Below are 13,535 nucleotides of genomic sequence, written 5' to 3'. Positions count from 1 at the left end.
ATGTCTCCACCAGCACCATGACCTAACCATGTCTCCACCAGCAGCACACCTAACTAAGTGTGTACACCAGCACCACACTTAGCCATGTCTCCACCAGCACCTCACCCAACCAAGGTTCCACCAGCAACCACACCTAACCATGTCTCCCACCAGCAAGCACACCTAACCCATGTCTCCCACTAGCACCACACCTAACCATGTACTCCACCAGCACTACACCTAACCATGTCACCATCAGCACCACATCTAACAATCTCTCCACCAGCACCACACATAACCATGTGTACACCAGCACCACACCTAACCACAAGTGTCTCTACCAGCACCACACCCAACCATGTCTCCATCAGCACTCACCTAACCATAAAGTCTCCACCAGCAGAACACCCAACCATGTGTACACCAGCACCACACCTAACTATGTCTCCACCAGCAGCACACCTAACCATGTCTCCACCAGCACCACACCAACAATCTCTCCACCAACACACACACCTAACCATGTCTCCACCAACACCACACCATGTCTCCCCACCAAACACCACACACCTAACCATCTTTCTCCAGCCCCACACACCTAACCATCTCTCCACCAGCACCACACCCATCCATCTCTCTCCACCAAAGTACCACACACCTAACCATCTCTCCACCAGCACCACACACCCAAGTAACCAGCTCTCCACCAGCACCACACCTACCTCCATGTCTCTCTTCCAGCGCCACACACCTAACCATGTCCTCTTCAAGCACCACACATCGTACTGACTCCGAATTGACCCGTCCAGAGCGACTTACAGTTAGTGAGTGCATACATATTTTTTTAGTTTTCATACCCCCTGTGGGAATCTAATCCCACAATCATGGCGCTGCAAACGCCCATGCTCTACCAACTGAGCTACGTCCCTCCCTACCCCCCAACACCAGCGCCGGGCCCCCATGGGTCTCCCTGTCGCGTCAAGGCGACAGAGCTAGCACTGTGATGCAGTGCCTTAAGACCACTGCGCCACCTGGGAGGCAATTGAGTACTGACCCAAATTGACCTGCATGACCCGTGATTGACCTGCATTTCCTGACCCGCATTGACCCATACTGAACCGTACTGACCAGTGGTATTGACCTCAGGCTGGATTCATACAGTCCCGTATTGACCGGGTATTGACTTTGTGCAATGATGCATACTGACCTTACTGACCAATACCAACAATGCATTTGACCTGTACTGACCCGCATTGACCGCACTGACTAACATTGACCCGTATTGACTAATACTGTCCCGACTGACCGGGCATCGACTCATACCGAACAGCACTTACCCTAACTGACCCGCATTGAATTTCACTGCTCTTACAATGACCCGTATCGACTAATTCTGACCTGTGAATGACCAGTATTGACCCATACTGACCCGTACTGACCCGGACTGACCCGTGACTGGACAAGCATTGACACGCACTGACCCTAACTGACTACTGGACCTCATCGACCAGCATTGACCCGTAGAATGATTCATACTGACCCGTATTGACCAGTATTGACCCGTAATGACCGTATTGACCTGTGTACTGATTCATACTGACCCGCATTGACCGGCATTGACCAATACAGACCATTTCTGACCAATACTGACCCATACTGACCCGTACTGACCCGTTACCCGCATTCGCCCATACTGACCCTTATTGACCCGCTCTGACCCGTGAGTGACCCATAATGACTGCCTGGACCCGTATTGACCGGGTATTTACCCGCATTTACCCATACTGACTGCAATAGAGCCGTGGTTGACCTGTAGTGACCCATACCGACCAGATATACTGTACCGACGATACTGTCCCGTGACCCGCATTGACGCATGAAGCATACTGTATCGCACTGAACCGCATTGATCCATGTGACCTGTACGAATTCATACTGACTCCGTACTGATAATACTGACCCGTACTGACCAGTACTTCTGACTACTGACCCGAATTGACCTGGGTATTGATCAGTATTGGCACGTATCGTCGCACTGACCAGAATTGACCCGTATTGACCCGCATCGACTCATAACTCGAACCGTGCACTGACCCGTATTGACCCGTATTGACTCTACAGATTCATACTGACCCGCATTGACCGGGTATTGACTCATACAGTGTGCCGAACTCAGTATTGACCGTAATGACCCGTTCTGGCCGTTATTGACCAATACTCACCTATACTGACCCATCTTGACCTGTAATGACCTCTACTGATTCATATCGACCCGGATTGACCAATACCGACCAATGACCCAAAGTACTGACCCGCTATTGACCCAGTGCTTTGGATTCATACGGTACCCGTATTGATCAATAGCCATCAAATTGATTATGACCGGTAATACTGACCCGTGACTGACCTGTACTGACCCGATTGATCCGTGACTGACTTATTGACACATGACTGACCAGTATTGATCCGTCTCGATCGGTGCATCACCATTAATAATGAGTACTGACAGACAGTAGTACTGAACCGTATTGTATGTGTGACTCATACGTGGACCCGTATTGACCGATCTTGAATACTGACCCTTACCAATAATTACTTGGACCTGCTGACGTTACTGTCCCTGATCGATCTGAACCAATTGACCCAGGACCCTTCTGACCCGTGCTGAACCAAACTGAATCCTACATTTTACTGAACTGTATTGAACTGTGCTGATTCATACTGACCTGTATTGACCGATATTGACTCCATACTGAGCCTTACTGACCAAACCCAACTGACCCGAGACTCATACTGAACCGATATTGACCAGTATTGTCCCGCATTGACCTCTACTGATTCATACTGGAACCGTTAGACATTGACCTCTACCCCTGATTCATACTTATTGACCCGTATTGACCTCTACTGATTCCTTTGGAAGTATTTTCCCGTCCTCTACTGATTCATACTCGACCCGTATTGACGATTGACTCATACTGAACCATACTCGACCAGTATTGACTCATATTGATTACTGGACCCATTAATACTGACCAATACTCGGACCAGACTTCCCCGACTCGTGATTGTCCCTCTTTTGAGCTCAACTGAACGGTACTGACCCGTACTGACCCATACTGACCCATACTCAACCCAATTTGAGCGGTCGACCCTACTGACCAATAATACTGACCCGTACTGACAGTATTGACCGATTCCTGCTGACGATGCCCGATATATGACCCGTAGCTCGAATCAAACCCCTGGACCCATATTGAGGGCAGAAGGTAGACTAACAGTTAAGAAGCGATGCCAAATGTAACCGAAAGGTCACTTGTTCAAATCACCGAGCCAACTAGGTGAAAAATCTGTCGATGTCCACTTGAGCAAGGCAATTAAACCTCACTGCTCCTGTAATTTGCTCTTGTTAAGAACGTCTGCTGAATTACTAAAACATTTAATGAAAAAATATGTTTGACTATTTCGTACTTACCTATTAACCCGTACTGACTCATACTAACCCATGTTGACCCGTTGACATTGTATTAACAAGCGAAACTTTGTGATGAGAGACAACATTTCCTCTTGCTTTGTGTGGGCCATGTAGTCAGTGTCAGTGAGGTCTGTCCCTGACGCCAATTAGAGATTGGTTTCCCTACTGACCCGGGTATTTACCTGTACTGACCTTTCTGATTCGTACTGACCGTGCTGAACCGATGCTGAACCGTACTGACCCGTACTGACCCGTAATGACCTCTACTGGAATCATACTGACACGTATTGACCTGTATTGACTCATACTGATTCAGTACTGACCCGTGCTGTCCACATCACCAACAAACTATCATGGTCCAAACACACCAAGACAGTCATGAAGAGGCACGACAATGCCTATTCCCCCTCAGGAGACTGGGAAAAGGTTTGGCAAGGGTCCTCAGATCAACAAAAAGTTATACAGATGCACCACCGAGACATCCTGACTGGTTTTGCATCCCAGCCTGGTATGGCAACTGCTCGGCCACTCCGACCACAGATGGGCGCTACAGAGGGGGTAGTGCGTACGGCTCAGTACATCACTGAAGCCAAGCTTCCTGCCGTCCAGTACCTCTATACCAGGCGGTGTCGAGGAAGGCCTTAGAAATGTTCAAAGACTCCAGTCATCCAAGTCTGCGGACCTGTTCTCTCTGCTACCGCACGGCAAGCGGTACCGAGCGCCAGTCTAGTCAAAAGGCTTCTTAACAGCTTCTACTGTCAAGCCATAAGACTGCTGAACAGCTAATCAAATGGCTACCCGGACTATTTGCATTGACCTCCACCTTTTTTTTACACTGCTGCTACTCTGTTTATTATCTATATCAATGCGATAGTCACTTTAACTCTGACCTACATGTAAATATTACCTCAATTGACCTTGACTAACCTGTACCCCACCTTGCTTGACTCCGGCACGGTACACCCTGTATATAGCCTCGTTATTGTTATTTTATTGTTGCTCTTTTTATTTTTACTTTAGTTTATTTAGTAAATATTTTTGTTAACTCTTTTTTTTTTAAGGGCTTGTAAGTCAGTATTTCATGGTAAGTTCTACTTTTACCTGTTGTATTCGGCCATGTGAAAATACAATTTGATTTTATTTAATTTTTGTATTGACCCGTATTATGTTCTGACAGCATACTGACCCGTATTGATTGGTTTGAGCTCATACTATTTGACCCATAACTGCAAATAAATTGCCTGTACTGACTCGTACTGGTCGGTATTGACCGGTATTGAGTCATACTGACCAGTACTAACTTAAACTGATCCGAATTGACCAGTATTTACCCGTACTGACCCATATTAAACCGTACTGACCCATAGTGATCCGTACTGATTAGTACTGACCCGTATTGACCGTTCTGACCCGTACTGACTCGTACTGACCCCCTTCATTGAACCGTGCTGACCTGTATTGATCTAGTCTGACCCTTCTGACCCGTACTGACCCGTGCTGACCCGCATTGACCCGTATGAAGTATTGACCAGTATTGACCCGTACTGACCCGTACTGGATCAGTATTACGCACCGACCGTGCACTGGCCGTACTGACCCGTTGACCCGTGACATTGACCAGTATTGACCCGTACTGACCCGTACTGACCCGTACTGACCCGTACTGACCTGTGGTGGATTAGTGAAAAAGGATAACAGAATTCTGTCACGACAAGGTGGCTCTAGACATTCCCTCTCACCCTTTCTTCACTTCCTCTTTCTATCTTTCTCTTTTTCTTCTTTTTGCTCTTCTTCCCAGTGTCCCAGAGAATGATTCACAGTGAGTTCTCTGATTTCGACTGCGAGGACGGGATCGGTGTCATAGCAGGTAACCAAACCACATCAATTCAAAACAGGTTTAATGGAGTTCCAATGCTAGCTATAATCATGTACTCTATATCTACTGTATATCTATATCAAATTACAATATCCCAGTCAACATATCATTATTATTATTATTATTATTATCAGAAATTAAAACACATACATACTGTCTACACACAACAACAGCACAGCCTCCATAGAATTCCGTTTATCATAATAATGAAGAGGTCTCTTTACTTCACAATCAGTCCTGGGTTCCTATATTATTCCAAATATCCCAACCACTTTCACATACATTCGAAGCAATGAAAATATAAATAATTTAACACTTCAAGGTACATGGAAATACAGTGACAGTCTTAAACACAGCCCGGGGAAGCTCTATCTCCACTCCCTGACTCTCCACGTCCACTCCCTGTCTCTCCACGTCCACTCCCTGTCTCTCCACGTCCACTCCCTGTCTCTCCACGTCCACTCCCTGTCTCTCCACGTCCACTCCCTGTCTCTCCACGTCCACTCCCTGTCTCTCCACGTCCACTCCCTGTCTCTCCACGTCCACTCCCTGTCTCTCCGTCTCCTGTCTCTCCAGCGTCCACTCCTGTCTCTCGTCCACTCCTGTCTCTCCACGTCCACTCCTGTCTCTCACGTCCTCCTGTCTCTCCAGTCCACTCTGTCTCTCCACGTCCACTCCCTGTCTCTCCACGTCCACTCCCTGTCTCTCCACGTCCACTCCCTGTCTCTCCACGTCCACTCCCTGTCTCTCCACGTCCACTCCCTGTCTCTCCACGTCCACTCCCTGTCTCTCCACGTCCACTCCCTGTCTCTCCACGTCCACTCCCTGTCTCTCCACGTCCACTCCCTGTCTCTCCACGTCCCATCCCTGTCTCTTTTCCAGTCCACTCCTGTCTCTCCACGTCCATCTGTCTCTCCACGTCCACTCTGTCTCTCCAGTCCACTCCTGTCTCTCCACGTCCACTCCTGTCTCCACGTCCTCCTGTCTCTCCACGTCCACTATTCTCCCTGTCTCCCACCGTCCACTCCCTGTCTCCACGTCCACTCCTGTCTCTCCACGTCCACTCCCTGTCTCTCCCGTCCACTCTGTCTCTCCACGTCCATCCTGTCTCTCCACGTCCACTCCTGTCTCTCCAGTCCACTCCCCCTGTCTCTCCACGTCCCACTCCCTGTCTCTCAGTCCACTTCCCTGTCATTCTCCACGTCCATCCCTGTCTCTCCAGTCCTCCCTGTCTCTCCAGTCCACTCCCCTGTCTCTCCACGTCCACTCCTGTCTCTCCACGATCCTCCTGTCTCTCCACGGCCACTCCGTCTCTCACGTCCCACTCTGTCTCCAGTCCATCGCGGTTCTCCAGTCCATCTGTCTCTCCATGTCCCACTCCTGTCTCTCATGTCCCACCCTGTTCTCTCCGTCCACTGTCTACGCCAATCCTAAATCCTCTAGTCTACTTCTATCTATCACATCCACTCCACTCCCTCCTTTCTCCCCTAACTTCTCTCTCTTCTCCTCTTCTCTCTCTGCTATCCCTCTTTACCTCATTCCTCTTCCTCTCTCTGACTCTCCTATCCTCCTATCCTCTCCTATCTCTCTCCCATCCCCCTCTTTGACTCCTCTCCTCTCACTCCACTCTCTTCTCCTCCTATCCCTCTCCCCCTCCATTCCATCTCTCTCCCCGTCCCACTCCCCTCTACCCCTCCACTCCCACTCATCTCAACTCCTATCCTTCTCCCCTCACCTCCGCTCTATCCCCTTATATCATCACTCACTCTCTCCACTCCTCTCTCTCCCCTCCACTCCACCTCTCACCCTCCATCCCTCTCTCTCTTCGTTCTTATCCCCCTCACCCTCTCACTCTCCTCTCTCTGGCCCTCTTGTCCCCTCACCCCCTCCACTCCTCTCTCTCTGGCCTCTTACCTCACCTCCATCCCTCTCTCTGGCCCTCTTATCCCCTCACCCTCCATCTCTCTGAGCATCTTGTCCCCTCACCCCTCCACTCCCTCTCTCTCCTCTTATCCCTCTCTATCCTCCACTCTCTCTCTCTTGCCCTCTTATCCTCACCCTCACCCTCTCTTCTCGCCCTCTTCATCCCACCCTTCATCCTCTCCTCTTATCCCCTCACCCTCTCACCACTCTCTCCCTATTCATCATTTTCTCCTGTCCACTCCTCTTCCTTCTCTCTCGCCTTCTTATCCCCTCACCCCCTCACCCCTTCCACTCCCCTCTCGCCCTCTTTCCCTCTCTCTGCACCCTCCACTCACTCTCTCTGCCCTCTTATCCTCACCCTCCATCTCTCTCGCAAGCCTCTTATCCCCCTCACCCCCTCCACTCCCTCTCTCTCGCCCTCTTATCCCCTACTTCCTCATCCACTCCTCTCTCTGTTCCTCTTATCCCCCCTCACCCTCCACTCCATCTCTCCCTATTCACTCCTTCTCTCTCTCCTGTCCAGCCTCTCTCTCCCTCCACCCTCTCTCTCTTATCCCCCCTCATCCCTCACCCCCTCCACTCTTCTCTCTGTCCTCTTATCCCCTCACCCTCCACTCCTTCTCTGGCCTCTTATCCCTCACCCCCTCCACTCCCTCTCTCTCGCCCTCTTATCCCCCTCACCCCCTCCACTCCCTCTCTCTCCCTCTTATCCCCCTCACCCCCTCACCTCCTCTCTCTCTGCCCTTATCCCCTCACCCCTCACCCCCTCCACTCCCCTCTCTCTGCCCCTCTTATCCCCTCTCTTTCACTCCACTCTCTCTGCTCTCTTTATCCTCCACCCTCCATCATCTCTCCTCCCTCTTATCCCCCTCAAACCTCCATCCACTCTCTCCCATTCATCCTTCTCTCTCCCTGTCCACTACCTCTCTCTCCCCTCCATCTCTCTCCTCCACTCATCTCTCCTCTCCACTCCTCTCTTCCTCGGCCCCTCTTATCCTCACCCTCCATCCCTCTCTGTCTCAGCCTCTTTATCCTCTCCCCCTCCCTCCTACTCTCTTCATCATCCTATCTCCCTGTCTACTCTCTCTCTCCCTCCATTTCACCTCTCCCCCCTCCACTCCTCTCTCTCCCCCTCCACTCATTCCTCTCCTTCCATCCTCTCTTTCCTCTTCCTCTCTCCCCACCTCCACTCCTCTCTCTCCCCTTCAATTATTCTCTCTCTCTCTCCCTCCTATCCTCTCTCGAGTGTCCACTCTCTCTCTCCTCCACTCTCCCTCTCCTCTCTCCGTCACATCTCTATGCCCCTTATCTCCACTCTCCACCTCCTCTCTCCCTCCACTCTCCTCCCTCTCTCCGCTCCTCTCTATACCCCCTTCACTCCCTCTCTCCACCCCTCCTCTCTCCCCCTCCCTCGTTCTCTCTCTCCCCCTCACTATCCCTCTCATGACATCCATCCTCTCTCTCCCCTCCACTACCTCTCTCTCTCCCCTCATATCCCCTCTCAGAGTCCATCCCTCTCCTCTCCTATCTCCTCCTCTCTCCATCCATGCCCTCTCTCACCCCCTGGCCCACCCTTCCCCTGCACTCTCTCCCTCTCTACTCACCCTCTCTCTCACTCTCTATACTCCACCCCTTTCTCCCCCACCCCCTCTCTCCTCCAATCCCTCCCTCTATCTCCTCTCTCTCATTCCACTCCTTCTCACTCCCGCTCCACTCCCTCTCTCTCCCCCTTTCTCTCTCCTCAACTCCCTATCTCTCCCCTTCCTATCCTCCACTCCTTCTCTCTCCTCCTCCACTCCCCTTCTCCCCAGCACACCCTTTCCCTCCCCCTCCACTCCCTCTCTCAACTTCCACTCCCTCTCTCTCCCCCTCCTATCCCCCTCTCCCCTTCCACTCACTCTCTTTCCCAAGTAGTCCCTCTCTCTCCCACTCCCTCTCTCTCCCCCTCCAGTCCTCTCTCTTCCCCACCACCTCCTCTCTCTCTCCTCCTCTCCGTTCTCTCTCTCAACCTCCACTCCCTCTCTCGCCTCTAATCTCTCCTCTCTCTCCCCATCCTTCTCGCCTCCACTCCTTCTCTCTCCTTCCATTCCCTCTCTCCTATCTAATCCCTTTCTCTCCTACCCTCTCTCTCCCTCCAATCCTTTTCTCTCTCTCCTATTCCCTCTCCCCCTCCACTCCCTCTCTCTCCCCCTCCTATCCCCCTATCTTCCCTCCCTTTCTCTCCCCTCCACTCCCTCTCTCTCCCCCTCCACTACCTCTCTCTCCCCGTCCACTCCCTCTCACTCCCCGTCCACTCCCTCTCTCCCCCTCCTATCCCCTTTCCTCCTCCAGTCTCTCATTCTTCTCATCCATTCCCTCTCTCCCACCTCCACTCCCTCTCTCTCCCCCTCCACTTGTTCTCTATTTCCCCCTCCTATCCCCTCTCAATGTCCCATCTCTCTCCTCCATCTTCCTCTCTCTGCCTCCTATCCCTCTCTCCTCCGCTCCTCTCTTCCCTACACTCCCTGTCTCCACCTCCTCTCTCCCCTCCACTCGTTCTCTCTCTCCCCCTCATATCCCCTCTCGACATCCACTCCCTCTCTCCCCCCCTTCACTACCTCTCTCTCTCTCCTCTCCATTACCTCTCTCTCTCTCCTCTATATCTCACTCTCTCCCCACTCCCTCTCTCTCCCTCTCCGTCTTTGTACTCTTTCCCTCACCCTCCACTCTACTCTTTCTCCCCCCATTCACTCCCTCTTTCTCCCCTCCACTCACTACCTCTATCTCCGTCCATTCCCTCTCTCCCCATCCACACTCTCTATCCACCTCTCCCTCCATCCCTCTCTCTCCCCCTCACTCCTCTCCCACCTCCTATCCCCTATCTTCCACTCCTTTCTCTCCCCTCCACCTCCTCTCTGCCCCTCCACTCCTCTCACTCACCGTCCACTCCCTCTCTCCCCCTCCTATCCCCTTTCCTCCTCCAGTCTCTCATTCTTCTCATCCATACCCTCTCTCCCACCTCCACTCCCTCTCTCTCCCCCTCCACTTGTTCTCTATTTCCCCCTCCTATCCCCTCTCAATGTCCACTCCCTCTCTCTCCCCCTCCAATCTCCCTCTCTCTGCCTCCTTCCTCTCCCCTCCTCCTCTCTCTCCTACCTCTGTCTCACCTCCTCTCTCCCCCTCAACTCGTTCTCTCTCTCCCCCTCATATCCCCTCTCGACATCCACTCCCTCTCTCTCCCCCTTCACTACCTCTCTCTCTCTCCCTCTCCTATCTCCTCTCCTCCCCATTCCCTCTCTCTCCCCTCCAACTTCTTTTCCCACTCCTTTTGCCCTCACCCCTCCACTCACTACCTCTATCTCCCTTCCAATCTCTCTCTCTCCCTCTTCTATCCTCTCTCCCATCTATCCCTCTCTCTTTCTCCTACCATTCTCCCCCATCCATTCCCTCTCTCTCCATCCACACCCTCTATCCACCTCTCCTCCATCCTCTCTACACCTCCTATCCTCCACTCCCTCTCTCCGTCCCATCCCTCTCTCCACCTACTATCCTCCACTCCCTTCTCTCTTCCTCCACTCACTTTCTCTCCTCCATCACTCTCTCTCCCTCATATCCCTCTCTCTCCCTCACACTCATTCTCTCTCTCTCCTCTCATCTCCCTCTCTCCTCCTATCTCCATCTCTCTCTCCCTCCATCCCTCTCTCTCCTCCTATCCTATCTCACTCCTTCTCTCTCCCCCTCCATCCCTCTTTCTCCCCTCCACTCACTCCCTCTATCTCCCCTTCCAATCCCTCTCTCTCCCTCTCCTATCCTCTCTCCCCATCTAATCCCTCTCTCTCTCACTCCCTCTCTCTCCCCTCCATTCCCTCTCTCTCCCCTTCACAATCCCTCTCTCTCTCTCCCTCTCTTATCCCTATCCCTCTCCGATCTACTCCTCTCTCTCTCCCACTACCGCTCTCTCCTCCACTCCTCTCTCTCTCCCCCTCCTTGCCCTCTCTCTCCCTCAACTCCCTATCTCTCCCTTCCTATCCTCCACTCCTTTCTCCTCCTCCACTCCCTCTTCTCCCTCAGCACACCCTTTCCCTCCCCTCCATCCTCTCTCAACTTTCTCTCCTCCTCTCCTCCCTCTCCCTCTTCCTCCACTCACTCTATTTCCCACACCTATCCCTTCTCACACTCCACTCCCTCTCTCTCCACCTCCACTCCCTCTCTCCCCATGTAATCCTTCTCTCTCCCACTCCCTCTCTCCCCCCTCCACGTCCTCTCTCTTCCCCTCCACTCCCTCTCTCTCTCCCTCCTCTCCATTCTCTCTCTCAACCTCCACTCCCTCTCTCGCCCCCTCTAATCCCTCCCTCCCTCTCCCTATCCCTTTTCACCCTACTCTCCTTCTCTCTCTCCTTCCATTCCCTCTCTCCCTATCTAATCCCTTTCTCTCCCCTCCACTCCCTCTCTCTCCCTCTCTCTGCCTCCTATCCCCCTCTCCCCCTCCGCTCCCTCTCTCCCCCTTCACTCCCCCTCTCTCTGCCTCCTATCCCCCTCTCCCCCTCCGCTCCCTCTCTCCCCCTCATATCCCCTCTCGACATCCACTCCCTCTCTCTCCCTCCACTACTCTCTCTCTCCCCCTCATATCCCCTCTCGAAGTCCATTCCCTCTCCCTCTCCTATCTCCTCTCCTCCTCCATGCCCTCTCTCACCTCGCCGCTCCACCCCTTCCTGCACTCTCTCCTCTACCTCCACTCCCTCTCTCTCCTCTCTATCACTCCACCCCCTTTCTCTCCCCACCTTCCCACTCTCCTCTAATCCCTCTCCTCCACTCCCTCTCTCTCCTTCCATGCCTTCTCACTCCCCCCTCCACTCCTTCTCACTCCCTCCACTCCCTCTCTCCCTTCTATCCCTTTTTCCTCCTCCACTCTCTCTTCTCATCCACTCCTCTCTTTCCCCCTCCATTCCCTCTCTCCCACCTCCACTCCCTCTCTCTCCCCCTCCACTCACTACCTATTTCTCACCTCCACTCATTCCCTCTATCTCCCCTTCCAATCCCTCTCTCTCCCTCTCCTATCCTCTCCCCCCATCTAATCCCTCTCTCTTCCCACTACCACTCTCTCCCCATCCATTCCCTCTCTCTCCCCATCCACACCCTCTATCCACCTCCCCCCTCCACTCCCTATCTCTCCCCCTCCACTCCCTCTCTACACCTCCTATCCCCCTCCACTCCCTCTCTCTCCCCGTCCACTCCCTCTCTCCACCTACTATCCCCCTCCACTCCCTCTCTCTCCCCCTCCACTCACTCTCTCTCCCCTCCACTCTCCACTCCCTCTCTCTCCCCCTCCACTCATTCTCTCTCTCCTCCTCCACTCTCCCTCTCTCCACCCTCCTATCCTCATCCTCTCTCTCCCCTCCACTCCCTCTCTCCCCCCACCTCCCCTCTCACCCTCCATCACTCCCTCTTTCTCCCCTCCACTCACTCCCTCTATCTCCCCTTCCAATCCTCTCTCTCCCTCTCCTATCCTCTCTCCCCATCTAATCCCTCTCTCTCTCACTCCCTCTCTCTCCCCTCCATTCCCTCTCTCTCCCCTTCCAATCCCTCTCTCTCCCTCTCTTATCCCCTATCCCCTCTCCGATCTAATCCCTCTCTCTCCCACTACCGCTCTCTCCCACTCCACTCCCTCTCTCTCCCCCTCCTTGCCCTCTCTCTCCCCCTCAACTCCCTATCTCTCCCCTTCCTATCCTCCACTCCTTCTCTCTCCTCCTCCACTCCCCTTCTCCCCAGCACACCCTTTCCCTCCCCCTCCACTCCCTCTCTCAACTTTCTCTCCCTCCCTCTCCCCTCCCTCTCCCCCTCTCCTCCTCCACTCACTCTATTTCCCACACCTATCCCTTCTCACCTCCATTCCCTCTCTCTCCACCTCCACTCCCTCTCTCCCCATGTAATCCTTCTCTCTCCCACTCCTCTCTCTTCCCCTCCACTCCCTCTCTCTCTCCCTCCCTCTCCATTCTCTCTCTCAACCTCCACTCCCTCTCTGCTCCCCCTCTAATCCCTCCTCCTCTCCCCCATCCCTTTTCACCCTCTCTCCTTCTCTCTCTCATTCCATTCCCTCTCTCCTATCTAATCCCTTTCTCTCCCCTCCACTCCCTCTCTCTCTCCTCTCTCTGCCTCCTATCCCCTCTCCCCTCCCTCCCTTCTCTCCCCTTCACTCCCTCTCTCTGCCTCCCATCCCCCTCTCCCTCCGTCCTCTCTCCCCATTCATCCCCTCTCGACATCCACTCCCTCTCTCTCCCCTCCACTACCTCTCTCTCTCTCCCC

General features: G+C 53.0%; 1 protein-coding gene across 1 annotated transcript in view; it reads left to right on the top strand.

Annotated features, from left to right (window-relative positions):
* The first annotated feature begins 5,246 nt into the window (after positions 1 to 5,246).
* The window catches only part of LOC121558572 (regulating synaptic membrane exocytosis protein 2-like), a 145,874-nt gene continuing 137,585 nt past the window's right edge, over positions 5,247 to 13,535 (top strand). Inside the window, exon 1 of the mRNA XM_045217410.1 lies at positions 5,247 to 5,321. Coding sequence (XP_045073345.1) covers positions 5,264 to 5,321 — 58 coding nt within the window. The 5' untranslated portion in view covers positions 5,247 to 5,263. The remainder of the gene's footprint in view (positions 5,322 to 13,535) is intronic.

This window comes from Coregonus clupeaformis, unplaced genomic scaffold (assembly GCF_020615455.1).
Source record: "Coregonus clupeaformis isolate EN_2021a unplaced genomic scaffold, ASM2061545v1 scaf1052, whole genome shotgun sequence".
NCBI classification, from domain to species: domain Eukaryota; kingdom Metazoa; phylum Chordata; class Actinopteri; order Salmoniformes; family Salmonidae; genus Coregonus; species Coregonus clupeaformis.
Note: the sequence above shows the minus strand (reverse complement) of the source record. Positions and strands in the feature narration are given on the sequence as shown.